Source organism: Balaenoptera musculus, chromosome 5 (assembly GCF_009873245.2).
Source record: "Balaenoptera musculus isolate JJ_BM4_2016_0621 chromosome 5, mBalMus1.pri.v3, whole genome shotgun sequence".
NCBI lineage: Eukaryota > Metazoa > Chordata > Mammalia > Artiodactyla > Balaenopteridae > Balaenoptera > Balaenoptera musculus.
Genome location: NC_045789.1, coordinates 106234211 through 106260778, shown reverse-complemented (window position 1 = coordinate 106260778; position 26568 = coordinate 106234211). Strand labels below are relative to the sequence as shown.

Here is a 26568-nt window from a genome sequence, read left to right as displayed (position 1 = left end):
GTAAATGACAATGTTTGCAAAATGTGTCACACTTCACGCTTTCCCGTATCCATGCTGCTGTGTACTCTGCTCTGAATACCTTCTCATCACCTCAAGCTTTCCTCAATCTATCAACCTTCCTCTTCCTCTTAAATCTTTAACCTCTTCTATTCCATTGCTCCTACCCCCAGTCCTTCCTTCACTGGTTTCTCTTCCCCTACTCACCCTTAAAATGTTAAATATTAAAATCATTAGCCCCTTCTCCTCTTTGTAATCTTCACTCTGAAAAATTATATTTACTACTAACTACTTCCTGCATTTTGATAACTCCCAAATCACAGTGCTAACCTGGATTTTTCTCCCGATTTTTCTTTTAATTATCCTAGAAGTATGTCAAACCTAGCATGTCCAAAATGAAATTTGTCATCTTCTCCTTATCTCTTCCAGACTTACTTTTCCTCACTGATTCCTAATACTAATAGAACCACCTGTCCAAGCCAGAAATTTGGTGGACCCTCAAATTCTCTCTTTTGCTCATTCTCAAATCTGATTGGTCACTAAGTTTATAAGTTCCACCAAATATTTCACATACTTATTTCATTTTCTCTATCACTACTGCTATTTCGTTAAATTAGGACCTTAACGTCTCTTGCCCAGTGATTGCAGTAGCTTACTTCTCTAATTTAATCTTCTATAATCTAAGCTGTATTTCATTTATTTGGCTTGAGTGACCTTTTCAAGTTAAATCACTTCACCCTCACCGTCCCCAATATACACTTAGAACACCCCAGTGGTAGGCCTCTTACCTATAAGATAAAGTTCAAAGATCTTTGTATGGCCTGCAAGGCCATCTGTGACCTTAACATCTCTACTTTCAGGGAGAACCTTTTTGTTCCTTCAGAAATGTGTGCATACTTCTGTCCCAGCTGTTATCATTTTTTTCTATAGCTGGCATTTTACATATCTCTGTCTCCTCTAAGGAAGGAGTTTTGTAAAGACAGAGAATCTGCATTGCTCATCTTAATGTCCACAGTGACTAAACAAAGCATCTGGTTCATAACAGGCTTTCATTTAGTGCTTTTGCTGTTGATGTTATTGAAACAGTGTAGACTTCACAGTCTTTTGCCTCCTTCACGAGCATTTCTGAACAAATCACCTGGCCTTCCATATAGGTACAACCCAGCACACACTTAGAAAATAGGAAAGGAAAAAGAAAAAGGAAAAATCTAGCAAAATCTGACGTATCTCGACACATGTATACACACTTACAAAGTAGTACACCCATAGCTTTACATGTATAGATTTGCTGTGGAAACAGTTAACAGGTGGTTAGAACCTATAGTATGAGCCATATAATTGCAATTAATCACTAAAGTCTGCTTACAGAGATAAAATTATCCATATGAGAACAAGATTAGTAGGTAAAACAGCTTGTGAGCCTTAAAAGCTCATTATCTTTACAGATTAAAAGACCAAAAATACACTCTTTTGGATGGTGTAATTTTCATATATCAAATTTTCATATATCAAAAACAGAACACTGCAGTGGTTTCAACAATTAGGAAGAGAAAAAGTTAGAAAAATAAAGGAAAATCGTTGCTTCAAAAATATTTTTGGAAAGATAGGCCATCAGTAATGAGTAAGTAAAGTGTTCTAATCATTGTCAATAACTGTTTAAACTTACCTGATTATTATATGCATCAGGTGCAAGTTTCTTGTATGTTGGTGCCATAAGAGTGGACAGGTTTTGTAAATGAGACTCCAGTTTCTCTTCCTGTATAAAATGAATAATTCTACATATTAAATTCTAAATCCAATCTATCCATATATGAGAGAGGCTATCAATTAGATCTTTTCCCCTACATCTTAGATCCAAATCACAAATATATATCGTCTCATTAAATATCGGCTTGGCCAAAAAGTTTGTTCGGGGTTTTTCCCATAACATCTTTGGCCAACCCAATAACTAAATATCATCTTAACGTGACTATTTCTAAGTGAAAAGCACAGACCATATATCACCTATTTTTGTATGTGCTGTTAAATGTCTAGCTCTTTGGTATTTACATGAGATTAATCAATTTTCTACTTTGCATGCAGATATTTGGCATTTTATTAATATAAGTCTATGCTGGTAGGAGTAGGAGAATGAAGCCATACGGTCTTTGAAAGGTCACATTGTCTATTCTTCTCCAATTAGTGGCCGAGGAAGATGAGCTATTGAAAGGATTTGTTTGGTTTAATCTATTTCTAATCTTTATATTTTAAATGTTTATAAAAAATAGCATTACAAAATTTGAAATGATCACTCCATAGAACTAAAAATTACTGTGATTCAAATATGAATAAAACTCTAAGAACTATAATGTGGTATATATAAAAAACTTTGTAAAGTTTACTTGAGAGGAAAAATGTTCAGGTATATTTCCCCCCCACCCCCAAGCAAAGAATGCTTTTTTAAATGGTAGGGGACAATACTCAGTTGTTCTATTCATACTTAGAAGTTCTCATTTCACATTGATATTTCTCTAAAAACCTTGGGAGATGTAAGCAGCTGGCAGCAATATACTTGTTTGCATTTTAGAAGGTAAGGAGGTTTCTGACTGGAGTCCTCCTACCTAACAGAGGGAGGATGTCACTAGCCATCCCCTGCATTTGTTTACATGAAACACAGAGTGATAAACATTTATGAAGTAGTGGTGAAAATGCTCTCCAGTGTGAAAATTAAAAGTGTAAGACAGCAGGCAAAATTGCTATTCATTAGGTTTATTAAATATTTGTGTGTTTTCTTTTTTTTTTTTTTAAGGAACCATTTTGAGATATGTCAGGGCACACGTTTTTTTTTTTGTTTTTTTTTTTTTTAATTTTATTTATTTATGGCTGTGTTGGGTCTTCGTTTCTGTGTGAGGGCTTTCTCTAGTTGTGGCAAGCGGGGGCCACTCTTCATCGCGGTGCGTGGGCCTCTCATTGCGGGGCACAGTCTCCAGACGCGCAGGCTCAGTAATTGTGGCTCACGGGCCCAGTTGCTCCGCGGCATGTGGGATCTTCCCAGACCAGGGCTCGAACCCGTGTCCCCTGCATTGGCAGGCAGATTCTCAAACACTGCGCCACCAGGGAAGCCCCTTGTGTGTTTTCTTACGCAAAGAGGATATCTAGCACATTCATACAGCTTATTAAAATGTTATGATTCTATGAAAAATTTATATCATGACTTGAAGAGCTTTTGCACTTTATTAAACTTCCACTTACTATTAATTATAGTCACAAATAAACTTTTCAAAGGGACATATAAAAATTATTACATCAATAGTATAATTGCATATTTCAATTGCATTGAAAATTTGAAAGAAAATTATAACATGTATAGATTTACTAAAAATTTGATCATATATGAATGCTAAATATACTGAGGTTTTCTGATTATTCAATTAGCATACTCTAGAATACATGCTACCCAAAAGTTGTTAAATGTGATACCAGTCTACAAGTTATATTTTGAGAAATATATATTCTAGAGAAGGACAAAAACCAGTGATGGCAATGAGAAATCAATGTTCATTTATTTCAACTACACCTTTATATTAAAATCTAAATATGTTTTAGTTACTTGAATGCATTTATTATAGTAACATTAAGCCATCAAATCTCATGGGTTGAAAATGTGACTAGAAATGGACTTTTATGAATGTGGCAGTCACGAACATGATTTCTATAATTCAGGTTCAAAAGATGAAAAGTTCTAACACTGAAGTAGTAATATTTAGTTTTAATATGTAAATGACAGCTGTGTAAAACTCTGGAGTTTACATAAAAGACAAAGAATAAATGTAAAAGGCCATAAGTATAGTTTATGTTGATCAAACTTTATTACTTTAGTAGCACATGGTTGTTATTATGCTAATTTTATAAAATATTATTATGTGTGTCTACAGTTTAGCCAAAATTTTACTGATCTATCTCTGAGATGAAATTCTCTGTTAATGAGAGTTTGAGTATATTATATTGTTCACTTCATCTGTGCTCATCAATTCTCCATGAAAAATAAACAGATTATACATCAGGAAGTAAACAAACCTCTTTTGGGTCATCCCCAAGCAGCTTAAATTTTCTTGGGATCTTGCTTCTGGCAAACTTACATCCATTGTAGTACATGCTCCATGAACAACCAAAAGAAAAGGAGGCACCGCAGGTCTCTGGGTCCAGCCCCTGACAGGCACACGTTCTCCTGAGAAATCAAAGAACCAATTCATGACTATGGATAGCACTGTCCAGGCTACCAATCTCATATTCTGGGTGTCTACATTCCAAAATGAATGCAAATTAGTTTTGAAAGAAGTCTAACTCTATATTAAGCTGTGCCACAATCACATTAGAAAAGCACTATTTTGATTGACTTTAAAAGACAACTTAAACATTTTATTGTAGTATAATACACACAGAGAAAGTACACATAATTTTATAGCTTCTAATCACTCACAAATGAAACATACACAAGTGAGTGCCACTCAAACTAAGAAACAAAACATATACTTGCACCCCGAAATCCCATCTTATATTTCCTTCCAAGCATTGTCCTCCTAACAGTAACTTCTATCAGAAGAGATTAGCTCTGCCTACTTTTATCCTATATAAAATATACTATATTCCTACTGAATATAGTGTGTATGTATGTATTGTGTGTATATATATGCCTATTTTTATACTATATATACTATAAACCTACTGAATTTAGTGTGTGTGTATATAAATGTGTGTGTGTATATATATATAGTTTTGCTCATTTTTATACAACGTATAGTATAGTACACACACATATGTATAGTTTTGACTATTTTTATACTACATATAGTATGCCATATATTTCTATACTATAGTATAAAAATAGGCAAAACTGTATGTGTATATGTGTATGTACACATATACATACACACATACGTACATAACATACACATGTATATGCAATTATCTAGTATAAGCTTATTTGTGTCTTGCTTCTTCAACATTGTTTGGAATATCCATCCACATTGTTGCATGTAGTTATACTTTATATTGATGTATTTATTCACCGAGTACAGTTTCTATTATATGGATATGTCACAAATTAATCGTTCCACCATTGATGGGCATTTGAGTGCTTTCTAGTTTTTGGCTAAAATACAGTATTGTGACTTCACATCCCAAGTCAGTTATATACTAAGGGCAATAAACAGACAAACAAGCAAAGAAACCAAAAATTAAAAACAGGATAAAACAACCCCCTAGGAAAACTATATTCAGTAGGTATTTTTTCACAGCTGTATTGAGGTATAATTGACAAATAAAATTGTAAGATATTCAAAGTATACAACGTGATGATTTGATATAAGCATATATTATGAAAGGATTTTCCCATCAAGTTAATTAACACATCTATCACCTCACATATTTTTTTTCTTGCAATGAACATTTAAGTTCAACTCTTTTAGCAAATTTCAGTTATATAGTAAGGTGTTATCAACTATAGTCATTAGATCCTCAGACCTTACTCATTTTATAACTGAAAGATTATATATACCCTTTTACCAACCTCTCCCTATTTCCCTCATCCCCCAGCCTCTCACAACTTTTCTACTCTGTTTCTGTGAGTTTGACTTTTGTTTTTTGTTTTTGATTCCACATATAAGTAATATCAGGTATCTGTCTTTCTCTGTCTGGCTTATTTCACTTAGCATAATCCCCTCCAGATTCCTCCATGTTGTCGAAAATGGCAGGATTTCCTTTTTTAAAAGCTGAATAATATTCCTGTGTGTGTGTTCACAAACCACACCTTTATCCATTTATCCATTGATGGACACTTAGGTTGTCTCCACACCTTGGTTACTGTGAATAATGCTGCAATTGGAATGCAGATATCCCTTTGAGATAATGATTTCACTTCCTTTGGATACATGTTAAGAAGTGGATCGTTTGTTTATGTATGGCTCTCCTGACCTCATTGGACAACAGTAGTCTTATTTGTAGTAATGATATTATTTTGAAATTACTTATGTATGTTGTGACATGAAAAAATCATTGTTAATGTCAAGAAATAAGAATTTCAGTGTAAGATGAAATAAGTCTAAAGATAAGTAAATACCCTGTAAAATCCTATGAATAGGAAATAGTATGAACTCACGATATGAATTAAAAAGCTCAAATTTTCTCTTTCAAAAAAAAATTACTTCTTATATCAGCCCACTGAAAATGCCTAAAGTAACAATATCTTTGTAGCAATGGGCATATCTGGACACATACTGTGATCTCTAAATATCATTTCTCATTGAAATGAATATAGGTTAAAATCCATGAGGGTTTTTTTTTTTTTTTTTTTTCCAAATGAGTTAATAATGATACCAAGAAGAAAGAACAAACTAACTGATCATTTTTGGATGGTTACTAAAGCACCAAATCACTATTTTGAAATTTCACAACTAAGGATACTTACCATGCATTATTCTGTCATTTGTTTACAAACTATATTTAATGGTAACCAAACAGTTGATAATGAAAAGTTCTTTAAAGAATTCCGTCTAATAAATGCAGAAGGAATGTTATAATTAGAAGTTACAATTTTACAGATGTCAGCAAAAACGGCAGAATAAGGATCTCTGAAAATACCCTCCTCCACAAAAGCAAAAAGAAACCTGGTAAATATTGTCAGAATCAACTCTTCAGAAATATGGAAATTAACAAAAGACTTGCAGCAGTCCAGGAAGCATTTCTTCAAGAAAGGCAATGAAATTTTGGTAGGAAGCTAAGCCTTGCAGTGTTTTAACTTGCCCTATTTCCACTGTCCCCAGAACTCCACGACAGCCTTGAAAACCAACAGCCCACATTTATGGTGAAAATCAGCAGGCTGGCAACCACTGGAGAGGGTAGAATTAGGCTGGATATCCTCCAAAGCCCCATTCCTAGAGAAATGTCATTATTTTACCTATTTGGTAGTTCTCTAGAAGACACCACTGGCAAAGCTTTCTTCATTTGATCTGACTTGGAGTTCACCTATTGTATATAGCCTTTTCCCCACTGGAGATATTTGTTGAAAATAGAGGCAATTGTTGAACATTGCAGCTGCCTGAGGTCTTGGTAGACAAAACTAGCTAGACTGACCAAGAAAAAGAAAGAAGACCCAAATTACTAAAAAATTAGAAATGAAACAGTGGATACTACCAATGACCTTATAAAAAGCATTATAAGGGAATACTATAAAAATGATCTATCAACAGGTTAGATAACTTAGATGAAATGGACAAATTCCCAGAAAGCACAAACTACTGAAACTGACTCAAGAAGAAATAGAAAATATGAATAGACCTGTAACAAAAAGACTGAATTAGTAATCAAAAAACTTCCCACAAGGATAAGCCCAAGAATATATGATTTTGCTGGTGAATTCCACTGAACATTTAAAAAGTTAGCCCCAATCCTTTACAAATTCTTCCAAATAATATAAGAGGGAACCCTTTTCAATGTATTCTATGAATCCAGTATTACCCTGAAACCAAAAACAAAGACATCACAAGAAAACTATAGACCAATATCCCTTATCAATATAGATGAAAAAATCCTCAATAAAATACTAGCAAATGGAATCCAGCAACATATACAAAAAGTATACATTATGGCCAAGTAATATCTATCCCAGAAATGCAATGTTGGTCCAATGTATAAAAATCAATCAATATGAAATACCACATTAACAAAGTGAAATGCAGAAAAAGCATTTGAGAAAAGTACAACAACCTTTCATGATAAAAATACTCAACCTAGGAATAGAAAAAAATCTTCCTCAACCTGACAAAGAACAGTTACAAAAACCCTACATTTAGCATCATACCTAATGGTGAAAAGCTGAAAGAAATCAGAGACAAGCAATAGCTGCTTGCTGTTGCCAATTCTGTTCAATATCTACTCTAGGTTCTAGCCAGGGAAATTATGCAAAAGGATCAAAAAAAAGAAAAAAGTAGACACCTAGATTGGAAATGAAGAAATTAAACTATCTCTATTTGTAGATGACATGATTTTGTATGTATAAATCCTAAGGAATCCACCAAAAAAATTTAGCACTAATAAACTAGTTAAATAAGTTTGTAGGATATAAGATTAATATATAAAAACCAATTGTGTAAGTGTATCCTGGCAATGAACAATCCAAAAAAAAATCAAAATAATTCTACTTAAAATAAGCATCAAAAAGAATAAAATATTTAGAAATTTGACAAAAGACGTGTAGGACTTGTACACTGAAAACTATAAAACATCATTGAAAGAAATTAAAAACCTAAATAAATGTAAAGACATCCTGTGCTAATAAATAGGAAGACTTAATATTGTTAAGATGTCAACACTTCCCAATTAATTTGCTGATTCAACAGAACCTCTGTCAAAATCCCAGATGGGGAAATTATTAAGTTCATCCTAAAATTCACAGGGACATGAAAAGGACCCAGAGTATCCTGTAGGATACTGTAAGGATCCTGTAAGAGAAAAACAGTTGGAAGATTTATACATTCCAATTTCAAAACTTACTACAGCAACTACAGCAATCAACAACATATAGTATTGGCATAAGGATAGATATGTAAATTAATGGAACAGAAGAATCCTGAAATGACACATACATCTTTGTCAATTAATCTTCAACGAGAATGAGAAAACCATTCAATATGGAAAAAAGTCTCTTCAACAAATGGTGCTGAGACAACTGGATAGTCACATGCAAAAAAATGAAGTTGAACTCTTATCTCACATCATAACACTGATCACAGACCTAAATGTAAGAGCTAAAACTATAATACTCTGGGAAGAAAACACTGGGGTAAATCTTTAATACCCTGGATTAGGCAATGATTTCTTAGATATGACACTGAAAGTACAAGCAGTTAATTTAAAAAAATTGACTTCATCAAAATTAAAAACTTTTGTGCTTCAAGGATATCATCAAATGAAGAGACAACCTACAGAATGAGAAAATATCTGCAAACCATACATCTGATGAGTTCTAGTATCCAGAATATATAAAGAACTCTTATAACTCAGAAAACAATTCATTTAAAAAGGAGTAAAGATTTAAGAAAGGATTTCTTCAAAGAAGATATATGAATAGCCAATAGCAAATGAAATAATGGCTAACATCATTACTCATTAGGGAAATGCAAATCAAAACCATGAGATACACATTATACCCACTGGAAGGGGTATAATAAATAAAATAAATAAAGGCAGCCAATAAGTAGTTTTGGTGAAAATGTGGAAACATCAGAACCTCCATATATTGTTGGTAGGCATGAAGAGTGGTGCAGCTGTTTTGGAAAACAGTTTGGCAGTTCCTCAAAAAGTTAAACGTAGTTACCATACAACCAAAATTGTCACTCCTAGGTATACACCCAAGAGAACTGAAAATATATGTCTATACAGAAACCTGTACAGAGATATTCATAGCAGCATTATTCATAACAGCCAAAAAGTGGAAATAACTAAAGTGTCCATGAACTGATGAACAAAGAAAATGTGGTACACATATATGCAATGGAATATTATTCAGCCATAAAAAGGAATAAAGTACTGATTAATGTTATGACATGGACAAAACTTTAAAACATTATAAAGACCTAGGAATAAAATATGTAGGAATAAATTTACCTAAGGAGGCAAAAGACCTGTACTCTGAAAACTATAAGATGCTGATGAAAGAAATCGAAGATGATACAAACAGATGGAGAGATATACCATGTTCTTGGATTGGAAGAATCAATATTGCAAAAATGACTATACTACCCAAGGCAATCTACAGATTCAATGCAATCCCTATCAAATTATCAATGGCATTTTTCACAGAACTAGAACAAAAATTTTTAAATTTGTATGGAAACACAAAATACCCCGAATAGCCAAAGCAATCCTGAGAAAGAAAAATGAAGCTAGAGGAATCAGACTCCCTGACTTCAGACTATATTACAAAGCTACAGTCATCAAAACAGTTTGGTACTGGCACAAAAACAGAAATATAGATCAATGGAATAGAAATAAACCCATGCACCTATGGCCAATTAATCTATGACAAAGGAGGCAAGAATATACAATGGAGAAAAGACAGTCTCTTCAATAAGTGGTGCTGGGAAAACTGGAAAGCTACATGTAAAAGAAGGAAATTAGAACATTCTCTAACACCATACACAGAAATAAACTCAAAATGGATCAAAGACCTAAATGTAAGGCTGGACACTATAAAACTGTTAGAGGAAAACATAGGCAGAACACTCTTTGACATAAATTGCAGCAACATCTTTTTTGATTCACCTCCTAGAGTAATGAAAATAAAAACAAAAATAGACAAATGGGACCTAATTAAACTTAAAATCTTCTGCACAGCAAAGGAAGCCATAAACAAAACAAAAAGACAACCCACAGAATGGGAGAAAATATTGATATTTGCAAACAAAGCGACCGAGAAGGAATTAACCTCCAAAATATACAAACAACTCATGAAGCTCTATGTCAAAAAAACAAACAATGCAATCAAAAAATGGGCAGAAGATCTAAATAGACATTTCTCCACAGAAGACATACAGATGGCCAAAAAGCACATGAAAAGATGCTCAACATCACTAATTATCAGAGAAATGCAAATCAAAACTACAATGAGGTATCACCTCACACAGGTCGGAATGGCCATCATCAAAAAATCTACAAACAATAAATGCTGGAGAGGGTGGGGAGAAAAGGGAACCCTCATACACTGTTGGTGGGAGTGTAAATTGGTACAGCCACTATGGAGAACAGTATGGAAGTTCCTTAAAAAACTAAAAATAGAACTACCATATGAGCCAGTGATCCCACTCCTTGGCATGTATCCAGAGGAAACCATAATTTGAAAAGATACGTGCACCCCAGTGTTCACTGCAGCACAATTTACAACAGCCAAGACACGGAAGCAACCTAAATGTCCATCGACAGAGGAATGGATAAAGATGTGGTACATATATACAATGGAATATTACTCAGCCATAAAACAGAACAAAATAATGCCATTTGTAGCAACATGGGTGGACCTAGAGATTATCATGCTAAGTGAAGTAAGTCAGATAAATATCATATGATATCACTCATATGTGGAATATTTAAAAAATGATTTACAAAACAGAAACAAACTCACAGATTTTTAAAACAAACTTCTGGAGACCAAAGGGGAAATGTGGTGGGGGGGGGAGGGATAAATTAGGAGCTTGGGATGAACATACACACACTACTATATACAAAATGGATAACCAACATGGATCTACTGTATAGCACAGGAAACTCTACTCAATGTGGGAAAAGAATCTGAAAAAGAATGAATAACCTACAATAACCTATATGGGAAAAGAACCTGAGAAAGAATGAATATATGTATGTGTATAACTGAATCACTATGCTGTACACCTGAAACTAACACAACATTGGAAATCAACTATACTCCAATAAAATTAAAAAAAAAAAAAAAATTTAAAAACACATATTATGCTAAGTGAAAGAGGCCAGACAGATTGAATAGAATATTGTATGATTCTATTAATATGAACAGCCCAGAAAAGGCAAATCTGTAGAGACAGAATGTTGATTAGTAGTTGCCATTTAGTGGGGGAGGAGAATGGGAAGTGATTGCCTAATGGCTTTGAGGTTTCCTTTTGGGAGCAATGAAAATGTTGTACAACTTTGTGAATATACTAATGCACTGTATTGTATACTTTAAAAGGGTGAATTTTATGGTGTGTGAATTATATAGAAATGGAAAAAACTCACACATAACAAAATGACTTCAAGGTGATTTCCTATATGAAGTGGCTTCTGAAAAGGCACCTTTATTTTTATAGCGGCCTTTCAAATATTGTTGGAATTTTTACATTGCAGCCTAATTTTAACATGGCTTAGAACTTGGCTAACGGTTAAATAACAAATCAGAGAAATTGTAATAAAAATATTTACCTATACAACAGATTTTTAAAAACACTCTCAACCTCTTTGGACTTCTAACTGTAAAAAAAAAAAGGGACTTCCCTGGTGGCACAGTGGTTAAGAATCTGCCTGCCAATGTAGGGGACACAGGTTCGATCCCTGGTCCGGGAAGATCCCACATGCCGCGGAGCAACTAAGCCTATGCACCACAACTACTGAGCCTGAGTGCCACAACTACTGAAGCCCGCGTGCCTAGAGCCCGTGCTCTGCAACAAGAGAAGCCACTGCAATAAGAAGCCCACGCACTGCAATGAAGAGTAGCCCCTGCTCACCGCAACTAGAGAAAGCCTGCACGCAGTAACGAAGACCCAATGCAGCCAAAAATAATAAATAAATAAATAAATAAATAAATATTTTAAAAAACAAAATTTAAAAATTATATCAGCCATTTAAACTTATGCAAGAATAGAAAAACTAGCAAAATAAATTAAATGTACATAACAAATTTATACTTTAAAAAATAAGAAAATTATCAATTTGCAAACTAATGGAAACAGGTAATAATCATCGGTGGATGTGCTAAACCATTAGGTAGAAGTTTTCTAGTAAACTTTATGATGGGTGGATCAAGCTAACAACTCCTCAGCTGAACACTCATAACATCATTATAAATGGAACAAAGCAGATATTATGTCCCTCTTGATGGGTATGAAGAACTAAGATTATTTCATCACCACTTATGAAGCATTTTGCTAATATATACATTCATGTATACATACATATTTAAGTCTCTAACTACCAGTGTACGTACGATATTGGTGACAGAGGAACAAGTTAAGCAAGTGTGCACAGCCAAATCCAGAATGTGAGAAATTTTACAAAGCAAGTCATACAGTCTCTTTAACAAATAAATTCATAAAAAAGAGAGGGGAAACTATAATAAAGTAAAAGAGCCTTGTGAATCATATACTTTATCTTACAAACTGGGACACTTTTGAGAGTAAAAGGAAGTTCTATCAATAACTATACTAGACAATAGGCATGAACTGGGACCTACTCAAAACCCTCAATCAAATGTAAGATATGGACTTTCTTTTTGTCAATATTTTTTTACTTTATATATATGTATATCTAATATGTATATGTGTATATGTGTACATTGGAAACAGTATCCAATTAGGGAATTTGAACATGGTCGGAACGTTAAATGATATTAAAGAATCACTCAATTTTGAGATGAATGATAATGACACTGTGACTAGGTTTTGTTTGTAAAAAAAAAAAAAAAAGTCCTTGGGCATATACCCTGAGAAAACCATGATTCAAAAAGACACACGCACCCCAATGTTCATTGCAGCACTGTTTACAATAGCCAGGTCATGGAAGCAACCTAAATGCCCATCAACAGAGAAATGGATGGAGAAGATGTGGTACATATATACAATGGAATATTAGCCATAAGAGGGAACAAAATTGTGCCATTTGCAGCAACATGGATGGACCTAGAGACTGTCATACAGAGTGAAGTAAGTCAGAAAGAGAAAAAGAAATATCGTGTATTAATGCATATATGTGGAATCTAGAAAAATGGTACAGATGAACCTGTTTGCAAGGCGGAAATAGAGACACTGACATAGAGAAAAAAATGTATGGACACCAAGGGGGGGAAAGAATGGGTGGGATGAATTGGGAGATTGGGATTGACTTATATACACTAATATGTATAAAACAGATAACTAATGAGAACCTACTGTATAGCACAGGGAACTCTACTCAGTGGTCTGTGGTGGCCTAAACGGGAAGTAAATCCAAAAAAGAGGGGATATATGTATACATATAGCTGATTCACTTTGCTGTACAGTAGAAACTAACACAACATTGTAAAACACCAAAGTCCTTATCTGTTAATGATACACACTGAAGTGAACATAGCTTAGATGATATGGCCTCTGTTTTGCTTTAAAACACTGGTGGGGATGGGGTTAGGAAGTGGGGGGGGGGGCGCACAGAATATATGGAATAGTATTGGCAAAATGTGATAAATATACTGCATTCCTCCATTTACGTATATTGGAAAATTTTTATAATATAAAGTTTCTTTAAAAGTTTAATATCACCCAGCATGGCAGAGACATTTCTGGCTTTGACTTCCTTATAATGACAGATACACTCCCACAACTCTTACTTGCCAAAAAATTATTGGTTAGGCTTAGTCATAAAATAAAAATCTCAAAGGGAAATCTTTAAAGGAGAAACAGCTGGCTGGGCTCAAAGGAAATGTAAAAATCCGTTTTGACTTTCCCACTGGAAGATGCTCTCGGAGTTCTTTTCTGGACTCACAGTGGGTGGTTATGGTGCCTGCGGGCACTGGGATTTATAAGAACTCAGTGATGAGGGTCCCACAGCTTTGAATATTAAAATGAGTCAGCAGCCCCAATTTGAGATTACACTCCATTCTTCACAAAAAAATCGTAATTTTAACTTTTGCCAGACATAAAATAAAACTTATTTTATAGGGTAGAAGAAACTTCAAAAGCTATATCTGAGTGAAGTCTCTATTGCCATTGGTTAAGTGTCTATTTGAATCATGTACCTCAAGTATATTTTTTGTTTTTGGAAACTCGCTCTAAGTACAGGTAGCCCAAAGCTAGAACATCATCTAAATCACTACTCATCTTTACCTTGAAATGACAGACGAAGTTAAGCAAAAGTATACAGATTGGCCTTTAAAATGTCAATATATATATATATTTTTTAATTTATTTTTGGCTGTGTTAGGTCTTCGTTTCTGTGCGAGGGCTTTCTCCAGTTGCGGCAAGTGGGGGCCACTCTTCATCGCGGTGCGCGGGCCTCTCACTGTCGCGGCCTCTCCCGTTGCGGAGCACAGGCTCCAGACGCGCAAGCTCAGTAGCTGTGGCTCACGGGCTTAGTTGCTCCGTGGCATGTGGGATCTTCCCAGACCAGGGCTTGAACCCGTGTCCGCTGCATTGGCAGGCAAATTCTTAACCACTGCGCCACCAGGGAAGCCCAAAATGTCAATATTTGAAGCACATCTTTTAATAGTTCTTGTCCCTATTTAGACCAGTTAAACAAATTAAGTTTTTCTTAGACCCTGGCCCAATCATCATTCATGGTTTTCAAATGCAAAATAACATAATTTAGGAAAGTTCTTAACATAGAATCTGACATATAGAAAGAAATTCTATTTCAGACAATGGCATTTATAGGAATCAAAGAAAAGCCTTCAGGGGAAAAATAACAGAGATGTATAATATTAATAAAAATTAAATCAATTACAAAGAATGTGAAATGTAGTTTGCAAGAAACTTCAAGAAATTTAAATAAAACAAATGTCATTTTCACAAGAACTTCTTTGGTGGTTTAGAAGTTCCAGCTACCAAGTCTAAGAGGAAGTCTGCTTTACAAAAACAAGGCAGTGTCGCTGAATTCCTGAGAAAAATGCTATCACCAACATCAGCTCAAGATGCCTTAACTTTCATTTTCTTTCTGATCAAAGACACCTAAATACATTTTTTTAAAGGAGAAACAAGGGATGTTAGGGTAAATGGAATATTACTTTATACCTAAAGCAGTCAGTCACAAGTTTGAGTCATGTCTTATGAATCAGCAACTTCTACCTTCCAACCTATCATTTGTAAAAGTGGGTTGATGGCCTTGAGGTACACACCATGACACTTTGGGATCATGACTGTCATAGAAAGCCAAGCCACACTTTCATACAGGAAAAGTAACTTTCCTAAACAGATTATTTATAGTTGATTTGCAACCCTCCCTACCCACCCCCAATGACCCAGAGGGAGAACCTATGTTAACATACAGTAAAACCATACCAGTTAGAGTAATAGCAAAAGGACAAATTTGGTTAGCAATGCATTGTTGCAATGAGCAGCACAATATTTCCATAAGCTCAGTAAACTCTTTTGTAGTTTGGTGGACGCAGAAGAAAGGTGACTAAAGGAAGAAGTGCAGGGACTTCCCTGGTGGTCCAGTGGTAAAGAATCCGCCTTCCAATGTAGGGGATGCGGGTTCGATCCCTGGTCAGGGAACTAAGATCCCACGTGCCGCGGGGTGACTGAGCCCGTGCGCTGCAACTAGAGAAGCCCGTGCGCCGTGACTACTGACCTCGCGCGCCTCAGCGGGAGACCCTGCGTGCCGCGAACTACAGAGCCCACGTGCCCTAGAGCTTGTGCACCACAACCAGAGAAGAGAAAACCTGCACGCCACAACTAGAGGGAAGCCCGCGCCACAACGAAAGATCCTGCATGCCTCAACTAAGACCCGACGCAGCCAAAAAAATTTTAAAAACTAAGAAAAAAGTGCAATATTAAAATTATTTTAGTACTGACTGTGAGTAAAATAGCTACATAAGATTTCAGTGCAGCACTGTGAATTTTCCTGTATTCTTTTAATGACATACAAGAATAGCATAACAGAAGGAAAATAAAAAATTAAGCTTTCTCCAAGTGAAGATGTAAACTTCCTGCAAGTAGATAAGGTTAAAAACCAAAAAACACAAACAAAACCATACCAGCACTTGGATGCATTAAATATATTTAACTGCATACCTTGCTCTCCTATTCCAAATTTTTATATTCCTTGAAAATAATGCCCATCCATAGCCACTAATTTCTTGATTATTTAGTAGCAGTAAAAGTGGAAGTGATTTTGATTATTATTGTGGAAATAATAGACTAGATTGCCATGAAGTCAAAATCAGTTTGTTTCTAGAGAACTTCTATAAATAAGCCTTGTATTTTTATGTTTGCTACATACAAAGTCCTTGACCTGGGAATCCTAAAGTTTCTCACCTAACTGTGTCAGATACTGCGACACAGAAGTGGTGTCAATACTTACTAATGTGGTGGCTAGGCACACAAAACAGTTGTCACTTGCGTAAGCGGACACACAAATATTTTCAGGTTTATGGTACGGTTGAGTTTGTGGGTACAGACACTCAGATTTCCAGCAAGCTGCTTCTAACTCATAGCTATACTGTCCGAAGGTACAAAATATTAGTAAATGAAATTGCTTCGATGTATCCATGTTAGCATTGGCAAATGCAAGTTCCTACTGCATGGCTGTGAAGCAGGCATTTTGATCCCTGTTTTGTAAATGTGAAAACGCAGGTTCAACTCTCTGCCCTCAAACCGACAATTAAGCTCTCCTAGCAGTGGAAAGAGAGGAGAGGCCTGGGATGCACTTACTCTTCATTCAGGGCACACCGACGATTGGTGAGCGTGCCGTATTTCCTCAGTGTCTCAGTGAGCTCGGAGTACAGTTTGTCAGCCAGAGAGAGTGGGATTCCTTCCCACACCAGGATGAGAATCACAATCACCGCAGCCTCGCAGGTGTGGCCAGCTCGCTCCCGCACCAAGCACAGTAGCTTCTCCTCGCTGCAGCTTCTGCGAACCACCTGTTCGGGTCACCATTCCACCCCAACACCCACCACCCCAACCAAAACAAAACAAGGGTCACTTGCAGCAGATGAGAGCATTGATTGACGTCTGTATATTTTCTCAAGTCTGGGTCACAATTTGGGCGACATTTACCGGCACCTGCAACTTGCCTTTTGCTGCCCATTATAACGTCAGGGCCTACCCTGGGGTCAGAACTGGGAGAGATGCAAAAGCACTCGGGGTGTAGCAGACTCGACCCAGTACAGTGGGGACAATGCTCCCTGCACTAAAGCCAGAGCTAGATGGAAGACAATCAAGACCTCAAAGTTCAAGGTCTTCAAAAATGACAAGATAAAGATTAACTGCAGGTACTTAAAGGATTAAGGACCTCTTCCTCACATGCCTGGAAGAATTACACTTCTAGCAGGAACTTGAACAGACCTCTTCCTCACTATTAAATTCTTTCAATTAAATACAGTTTGTACATGATTTTATACTAATCTGCCCTTTTCTTAGGAGATGACACGTGATAAATATAAGCAATATTCCTTTCAACTGGCATAAATGATTCTCTGATCTGATAACCCAATTCCCAGGGTTAGATGAATGAATCAAAATGCCCAAGACTGAAGACCAAAGGCCTTGTCAAGTCACACTTACCCATTTGGCAATAGGACATCCCTGAGAACTTTTGCCTTCTTTACCAGTATAGATGACTCTTTCAATCCTAATAGCTTTACCCTTCTGTCCAAACCTTAAAGAAATCCACAGAAACACACACACACATAAAATTAGCAAATGAATCTAAGAGGCAATCAAAATATTGAACATTTGAGCATAATTTTACTCTATGGCCACATCCTGAGAAATGAATAGTTTATTTTTGAAAAACAGAACTAAGCCAAGCAAACTGGATAATAGACTTTAAGCCTTGTATTTCTTCAGTATCAAAATATACTGATAATTGTAATGAACTATTTTGAAATTATATGATGGGTAAAAATAATGGGAAAGCTTATTTTTATACATAATTTCACCAAGCACAAAACTTTTTAAAGTTTGTTAAATTCAGTCTTCTAAGATACGTACTATTTGTCCTTTACTAAATTTAGTTATTTTAAAACTTGGGGAATCATAAGATTTTAGTTAGAACTGTTTCTCTAAGAATCTCTCATTTTTTAAAAGGCTGGCAAATAACTAGTATCCAGCAATTTTGAAAATATAGGATAGTTCTAGAAATAGATTATATTTTCCCTTATGACCAAAGCACTACTTACTCCTTGCTAATAAAAAAGGGCACTTAGGGAAATTCACTATTTCTGCCAGGCTACTAGACAATTATTTAGTGAATTTCTATGTGCTAATTTAGAAATGAATAATTTGAATTTGGGGCAACAATGATATAGAGTATGTCCTTGCTGCCCAGAATGTCTCCTAATGTATTTTAATGATAAAAACTCCTATCTCTTAAAGAAAAGGCACCCTAGCGTAATAACAGCTCAGAGCTGTAGATACCTATATGAAAGTCTCTCTCTGCATTGGTTATCTTGCTCATAACAGTCTTCAAGTCTGCAAGATGACATGCAGGAGTAACTGTGTAGATTCAGGTAAGTACTTGCATACCTATGACTGACAGTTAAAAAAAATGCAGCTATAAATAGAGTCTGTCTCTATTTCTATTCAGTGTATCACTCTTGCCCTCTGCTCATACTAACGGACAACTTCCTTGGAGATAACTACTCATTTACAACTCCAGGTGAATTTAACTCAGTGGTTCCTTTCTTATACCACCTTTCCCCCCTTTTCCTTTTTTATCATCAAGTGGGAAAACCAGAGTGGGCGCTCTCTTTGCAGCCTGTGCCAGCACCCTTGCGCCTGGCAGCCTGGCTGGCTGGTTGGTTCTTGTTCATGCCTGGGTTTTTCTGGCATCCATCTCAAAGTGGGCAGCCTATGCCAGCTTGCAGACTATTAGTCCTGTCAAATATTGTGACTCTCTGGTGAATAGCACAGTGTGTAGTGCTGGCAACCCTGGAATAGCTAAGCCTACTAATAATTACTCAATTTACAATTGTTGACTGCTTTGTATGTGAAAGCTGGAAAAATTCTGACATATACAAAAGGATAAACGTTAATCTGCCCTGTGCCTTTGCGTTAATTACCTTTCTTCCATGATTTCTCTAATAGCTGCCACATTAGGACCTGCTCCTAGATGGGTATAAAAAGGACCTTCATCTTTTTCAATAATTTGCTCTGTTGAGATAATAGAAGATTATTATTTTAGACCTCAATTATACTAAATATAAAGGCTACATCCACAAAGCTTATCCCCCACCTGTACATTAAAGGTCCTAAATGTGACTTTAAACATTTTTTTCCTTTAAAATGAGTAAACTGATGGACTAATCTATTAGAAAATGTGCCAAGTAATTAAGTATATGTCCATTCTGCCTGTTGGATAAAAATATATTAAATTACATTTCAGATATGGGATAAGGAATTATTTTAAATCAAGTAAGTGGAACTAAATAAACAGTGAGGGAATTAGACTATATTATATGTAATATCAACTACAATCCAATTTTTTAAACTGAAGAAAAAAAAATTACACCTTACTAGAAGCCTGCCTGTTATTTGGATGTTAAAAGATTAAAAATAAAATTTCCTGTCCTATCTCACCCCCAGGATTTTGTTCAGTTTATTGTCAAGATACCTTTTTCTCCTCTCGTTTCCCCACCATATTCGATCACTTTGTTTTGAAAATAAGAACATTCAATCCAGACCCATATTGTATGTACTACTTTAGAACAACTTATGATGCGAGAAAATATTGAAGAGAGGGTCAGATAAAAGGAAGAGGCTCTTGTAAACTATCAAAGATGAAAAGTGGGGAAAAAAGGTTTGTGTGATAGGAGAAGGGTGTGAAGATGAGTATAACTTACCCAATGTTGTCTATGACATGTGTGGCACATTAGGTCAGTGAGGCAATAATATTACCCACACACAAAGGGGCAGTATGGGTCTTCCCTCCATCCTTCTATAAAATGTGGAGTGTCCCATTTTAAGAGGAATAACATGAAGTGGGTGGACCATTAGCCACATTAGTTGAACGCTGGTTTTTACAAATGTCTTCTACTGTATCCAAGCTGAGTAGCTATAATTAAGATCTTCATATATATCTATATATATTTATATATATATATACATATATATCTGCATCAATCAGCAAAAAGTTTCCCTATTCCAACAGACCTATCATGCATCTTGAATTTTAACAAAAAGATGCTTGTTTAAAAAAAGAAAGGGAAATACCATATTTTCTATCAAAAAGATGAAACTTTTAAAGAAAAAATATCAAATATAAATCACACAATGTTTCAAATGTATACACGGAGAAAGGGCAACTTTATGAATATTCAGAACTTTGGCATTAAAATTTCCCCTAAGTCACCAAGACAGAAGATGATAATGTCCCCTTATCGATTATAAAAGTTAATCTTGTAAAACTACTAATACACTCAATCTTGAATTAAAAAATATTAAAAGCTCCTACATTAGTTTGCATATGGCAGTTAGTTTCTCATTTTAACAAGGTGTTTTTACTGCCTGGCTATCTGTCCAGGAGATGATATACAAAGAGTTAACTAGACTGATTAGGCTAAAACAGATACCTTTATATTTTAAACGGTTTGAAGGGAGGGACAAATGAGCATGCACAATTTTTTAATTTTTTTGAAAAACTGAATGTAAGTGAAGTTCGCTCTTGCACAGCACAAGCATCTGTAATTTAAAGATAAGAAATGTAAGCTTCAGGTTTTTATGAGCCTTCACAAATTGCTGCCAGACTCAAAATTTTTAAAAAGAAAGAAAAATCCCATATCTGAAGATAAATTTGCTAATTCTGGATAAACACCATGTGTCTCAGTACATTTTTGGCACTTACCTACACATCTGCATGATGGGAAATCATACTGAGTCTTGACAGGTGTATCCAATAAATTTTTTATAGGAGTATCTAGTAATTTGGAAGGTGACTCTAAAAAATTATTGAGAACAGAACCAGCTGTTCTTTTGGTTGGTGTCTTTTCTGAGGAAGGCATTGCTTGCTGCTCTAAAGCTGGGGTGTGGCTATCAAGTTCTGCAGCAGTGGTTTGTCTAGTTAAAACTGTGACTGGCCCTGACATTTCTATTTTTACTTGCTTCTGTGATTTTAGAGCAAGAGCCTTATGGTCAAATAATGATTTGACCTGAAATTGCTTCAGATGCTGCTCCATGGTCTCAAGGATGCTCCGCTGCTGCATGTTATCACAGCTCGGAGGTGGAATCTCTTGCTTGGGTATCTTTTTCCACATTGTGTTTTCTGGCTGTGCTGACATGAGGCGCATACAGGCGTGGGGCTTGGATCCAGGTTCGACCTTAATTGGCCTTTGCATCTGACTATGGCAAGACTCGGCTTGGAGTTGTTGTGTTTGCTGCTGTTCTTGCTTCTGCAAAAGGTGCCACCTTAGAGCAGCATGCTTTTGGATGTCCTTCTGGGGCAGGGTCTGAATGTGACTTCCTGCCTGATTGGGCAAAGGGAACGCATTTGCTTGGTTTTGCATCAGGTACCTTTGCTGAGCGAGCTGTGCAGCTTGTTGACTAGACATATCTTGGTTTCTATTTTTATATCCCTGTAGAACTGAAGCTTGTTGAGACTTCTGTTCTTGTTCTTGAAAGCACCTGTGAAGAACATCTTGCTTTGGGGTCACATTATTTGGAAAATATTGCATGTGATGCAAGTTTGGGATCTTGTTTCCCGCAAAGAGTTCAGAATTTACAGTCTGTTCTTTATTTTCTGCAACTACGTGTATATTGTTTGAACAAGAAATCTGCACTTTGCTTGCATTTGACTTCAAGATCTGACCATAGGGGGAATTTACACTATTCATATTCTGTACTTGCTCCAGTCCCACTTGGGGATTATGAGTCTGGAACTCACTTGATTTTGAATGTTGATCTTCACCATGAAAGCATTCTTCTACTTTAATCTGGCTAAAGAATGATCCTTCTCTTTGCTGATCACTGTTGCCTTGGGGATGAGAAAAGGTCTGGGGCATTTGTTCTTTATTCTTCATCTGTAATTTTTGCTGCTGTTGCTGGTTTTGAGAGAGATGTGAAGTCTGGGATGGTTGTGTTTGTGCTGCCTGCTTATGAGGCTTATGTTGCGAAAGGTGTGAGTTTGAGAATGGGTCAGTCTCGGAAGCCTGTTGATTCAAGTGCCGTTTTAATGTTGGGGGCATGAGTTTCTCAGTTTGGGGATCTGGTCTTTGCTGGAAATGACACCTCAGGGCACAGACTGACTGTCTGTGAGCTTCGGGTGAAGGGTCTGTCTTGGAGAAGTGCACCTGGAGTGAGGGTTTCTGGAACTGGAGATGCTGGTCCACTGTACCTTGAGACTGCCCTTGATTCATCTCAGCTTGGTACCTTGGTGGCCTCTGCTCCGGCTGCATTATTTTCTGGGTGTAAGCTTGCCCTGGGAGCCCCCCAGGCACGTTGGAATTTCCAGTGTATTGTTTGGAGGTCATTTGATGGGAGGGGTTGGACTGATGATACTGAAGAATTGACCGCAGGGTTGCCTCATTACATTTTAGATGGGATTCTGCCTGACGATAGTGAGGGGCCTTCAATTCAATCCATCCTGGTTTCAGATAGGGCTGTGTTGGGAGCACAGGGTCTCGTGTTTGTTCCTTGTCTTGACTCTTGAAGAGCTCTCGCTCTTTGTGTCCCATCAACTGCTGGCAGTGATCCTGTGCATCTCCACTGCTACCAAGAATTGGTGGGTTATGTTTGAGATGTTCTGAGAGTTGTCTTGTTTTCTCAGAACACAATGGAACCGTCACTGTCCCTGGAGTCCGTATGCCATTCTTGTTAACACAATAATTCTGAGGCCTTTCTGGAAGCATCGGAGAGGGGTTGGATACTTGTGTAGAGGGAGTAGGACTCTGGGATGGCGGTGCCTCGTGTTGACCCTCTATTTTCACTTCCCTTAAAAGAGCTGTGTTACTTTGGTTGGGGTAGTGATGGTGTTCTTCCAAAACTCCATCATTCAGAGTGCTTTTTCCTTCAGAAGGAAGCTGAGGAACCTGCGGAAGAGGAGGAGGGGGAGGAAGAAGCAATTGTGATGGTGGTGGTGTGGTAGTGGCAGAAAAGGAATCCTTAGTGAACACTGAGCTTTGCTTGAAGTAAGCACCATTCATTTCATTTTGCTTTAAATACCGTTCAGAGCTGCCACCAGGAGCCTGCAAATTGCTGCTGGAACCTGAACAGAATTCTTCACCAGATACTAGCTTTGTGGTTCCTTGGATGTTACTGTTTTCTGCCGGAGATGGGCGTATCTCAAAAACTGACTTTCGTTGTTCTGGTTTCTGAAAGGGACAGGTCCCTAGCATTGCAGCTGGTTTACTGGCACTATCGGCATCACAGGCCTCGGTCACCACTGCAGCTGGCTCTGGAGGCAGCTCAGAGTTCGAGGTCTGTGGGAAATTGATCTGCCCTGAGGTATGCGATGGGTGAGTGATCTCACAGGACAACTCATTAGTAGCCTGACTGTTAATGGCATGTATGTGAGATGTGGTTTTCTGCACCGCGATGGAAACACAATCTGGATAATATTGAGACAGTGTTTTTTCCAGGAGTTCACCACGTGTGTTTTCCATGGAAGAGGCAGAAACTGTAGCACCATTAGGCATTAGCACTGCCTTATTTTTAAGAAGTAATACAATGTTCTTGTCGTGGTACTTAGCATTTTTCCCCTCCTGTTGGTTCAGAATCTGAAGCTCTGGATTTTCAGATCCACTGCAGTTATGTGATGAAAAACCAGTGAAATCTTTAACTTCATTTTCTTGGGCTGCAGAGCTAACAGATTCTCTCTTATCACTCACATCGGAGACATTTGGTTGACTGCTGCCTTTGCCTGGATTTCTTTCTTGGCTTTCCCCGAAGTTCTTTCTTTCTCCATTGGCCTTTTGGTCTTGTTTCAGTTTCTTGTTCTGATGGAGCCCAGAGAGAGAAGGTTCACTGACTGTGCGTTTTATCCCTCCGTTTTGCAAACATCTGGAATACCCTCTACTTTCTTGTATAAAGTCCGGACTCACGCGACTATTCTGGCTTCCTTTCATGTGGGGTATTCCATAATAACTCTTGAAAGACTGCCACTTGGTGTCTCCATTTACTTCTGGATAAGGTCTCTTCATTAATGGGCTTCCATTCTGGAGCTTTATAGCCAGAGGTTCTGTCTGGCAAATGGGAGAAGAAGACGGTATCAGGAATGGACTCAGTCTGTTGCCCTCAACATGGTTCGTTCTATCCTGTTCCATCAGGCTTGCTTCGGGGCCATCCACAAGGCTGCCCTCTGAATGAATTCTAAAGCGTATGGAAACAAAAATTAAAGTACATTAATATATATCTAACACTAACAGTACACCTTAGAGAAGAATCGTGGCATTAATAATACTGGAATTCCTAGACATAGTAAACTGTGATACTCTTTTTCATGTCTCGGAGTGACAACCAAGAGCTACTCAGGAAATGATTATTCTTGTCTTACCAGCAACTCTGAAATATTTATGGTCACAGTAAACAAAGATCAAAATCACCAGCTAATGTGGGAAGTTCATACTGTATTAGTAAATAGTATCAACTTCCTTCCCAAATAATTTTTTTGTCAAAACGCTAAAAATAGAGAAAGACGACCTCCTTTCTTTCTTCTCTAGCACCTTCAATATCCAATCATTTGCTAAGTTCTATCAATTCCATTTCCTATGTATTCCTTGAATTATCTTCACTGCCACTTGGTAGCCAGATCTACATTATCTTGCTTCATTATCTACTGTAATAGCTTTTTAAAGATTTCTCCTGAGCCCAGCCTGTCCTCTCCCCAGTCCTTCAAGGATCCTTCAAACTGTTATCAATGTTCTAAAAGGCAAATCTGATGTCATACCCTTCTTAACACACTTTATTGACTCCATATTGCCTGCATTAGTAGTTCTCAAACTCTACCCAAATACACCTGGAAGATAAGGCACAGTCTCTGCAGAGTTGACATTCCAGGGGAGGGGTGCAAGTGTAGTTTATAAAATGCCTTTTCTAAGTGATTCTATATTTTCCTCTACAATATCTGGCTGCCTACTTCTTTTGAGAATTTCTGCCTAATATAAATGGTTTTTCATATGCAGGTGTCTATTTTTCTGTCCTCCTACTTCCTCCCACAGATTATACTCCAACTATAACAACAGCTTATAAATACCCAAACATTGTAAGCTGTTTCAGACCTCCATGCTGTTGTATTATCTGCCTAGAAGGCCTTCTTAGTCCTCTTACTGTGCCCTGTGACTCCTGTGTCTGGCTACAACTGTCTCAGATCACCTCCCCTAGAATTTTTTCCTTGATTTTCCAAAAGAATTACTGATCCCAGTTTTATCCTGTTTTTTGATCTTGTATGTGGTCTACTGCTGAGCATATCACATTCAACTGTATTTTGTTTACTCTCTCTTACTGGACTGTGAATTCCTTAAAAATATCCTACTCTGGGACTTCCCTGGTGGCGCAGTGGTTGAGAATCTGCCTGCCAATGCAGGGGACACGGGTTCGAGCCCTGGTCTGGGAAGATCCCACATGCCGCGGAGCAACTAGGCCCGTGAGCCACAATTACTGAGCCTGCACGTCTGGAACCTGTGCTCCGCAACAGGAGAGGCCGCGATAGTGAGAGGCCCGCGCACCGCGATGAAGAGTGGCCCCCGCTTGCCGCAACTGGAGAAAGCCCTTGCACAGAAACGAAGACTCAACACAGCCAAAAATAAATAAATAAATAAAATAAATAAAAAATAAAAATAAAGGAATTCCTTTAAAAAAAAAAGTAAAATATCCTACTCTGTTTATTTTTGTGCTTAGACTGAGTATCCAATCAGTTTCACCAGATTGATATAAATTTGCTCATCTTGTGATCATTTCTTTATTCAGTCATTCATTCAAACATTTTTGAGATAAATACTGATGGAGATTTCAAAGTCCAAATGATAGGGAAAGCAGGAAGAAATGGGCACTAAAAAAGCAAAAATAATCCATTATATAAAGTGAATGCTGCCCCATTCATTATAGAGTCATGCTTTATTTTCCCACAGTTTTTCTCATTAAATTTATTTTAAGGCTATAAGTAGAAAAAAAAAATCAAGACTATTTTCCCTTT

General features: G+C 36.9%; 1 protein-coding gene across 3 annotated transcripts in view; it reads right to left on the bottom strand.

The window, feature by feature from the left end:
• The window catches only part of TET2 (tet methylcytosine dioxygenase 2), a 138094-nt gene that overhangs the window by 15964 nt on the left and 95562 nt on the right, over positions 1-26568 (bottom strand). For 2 of the 3 annotated variants that reach the window (XM_036852544.1, XM_036852545.1), the window contains exons 3-8: positions 21289-24746; positions 19508-19598; positions 18009-18102; positions 17157-17365; positions 4054-4204; positions 1664-1753 (exon numbers count right to left, since the gene is read on the bottom strand). In XM_036852544.1, coding sequence (XP_036708439.1) covers positions 1664-1753; positions 4054-4204; positions 17157-17365; positions 18009-18102; positions 19508-19598; positions 21289-24700 — 4047 coding nt within the window. In that variant the 5' untranslated portion in view covers positions 24701-24746. Of the gene's footprint in view, positions 1-1663; positions 1754-4053; positions 4205-6514; positions 7103-17156; positions 17366-18008; positions 18103-19507; positions 19599-21288; positions 24747-26568 lie in introns of those variants that run through there. The other variant, XM_036852546.1, reaches the window with a different exon arrangement.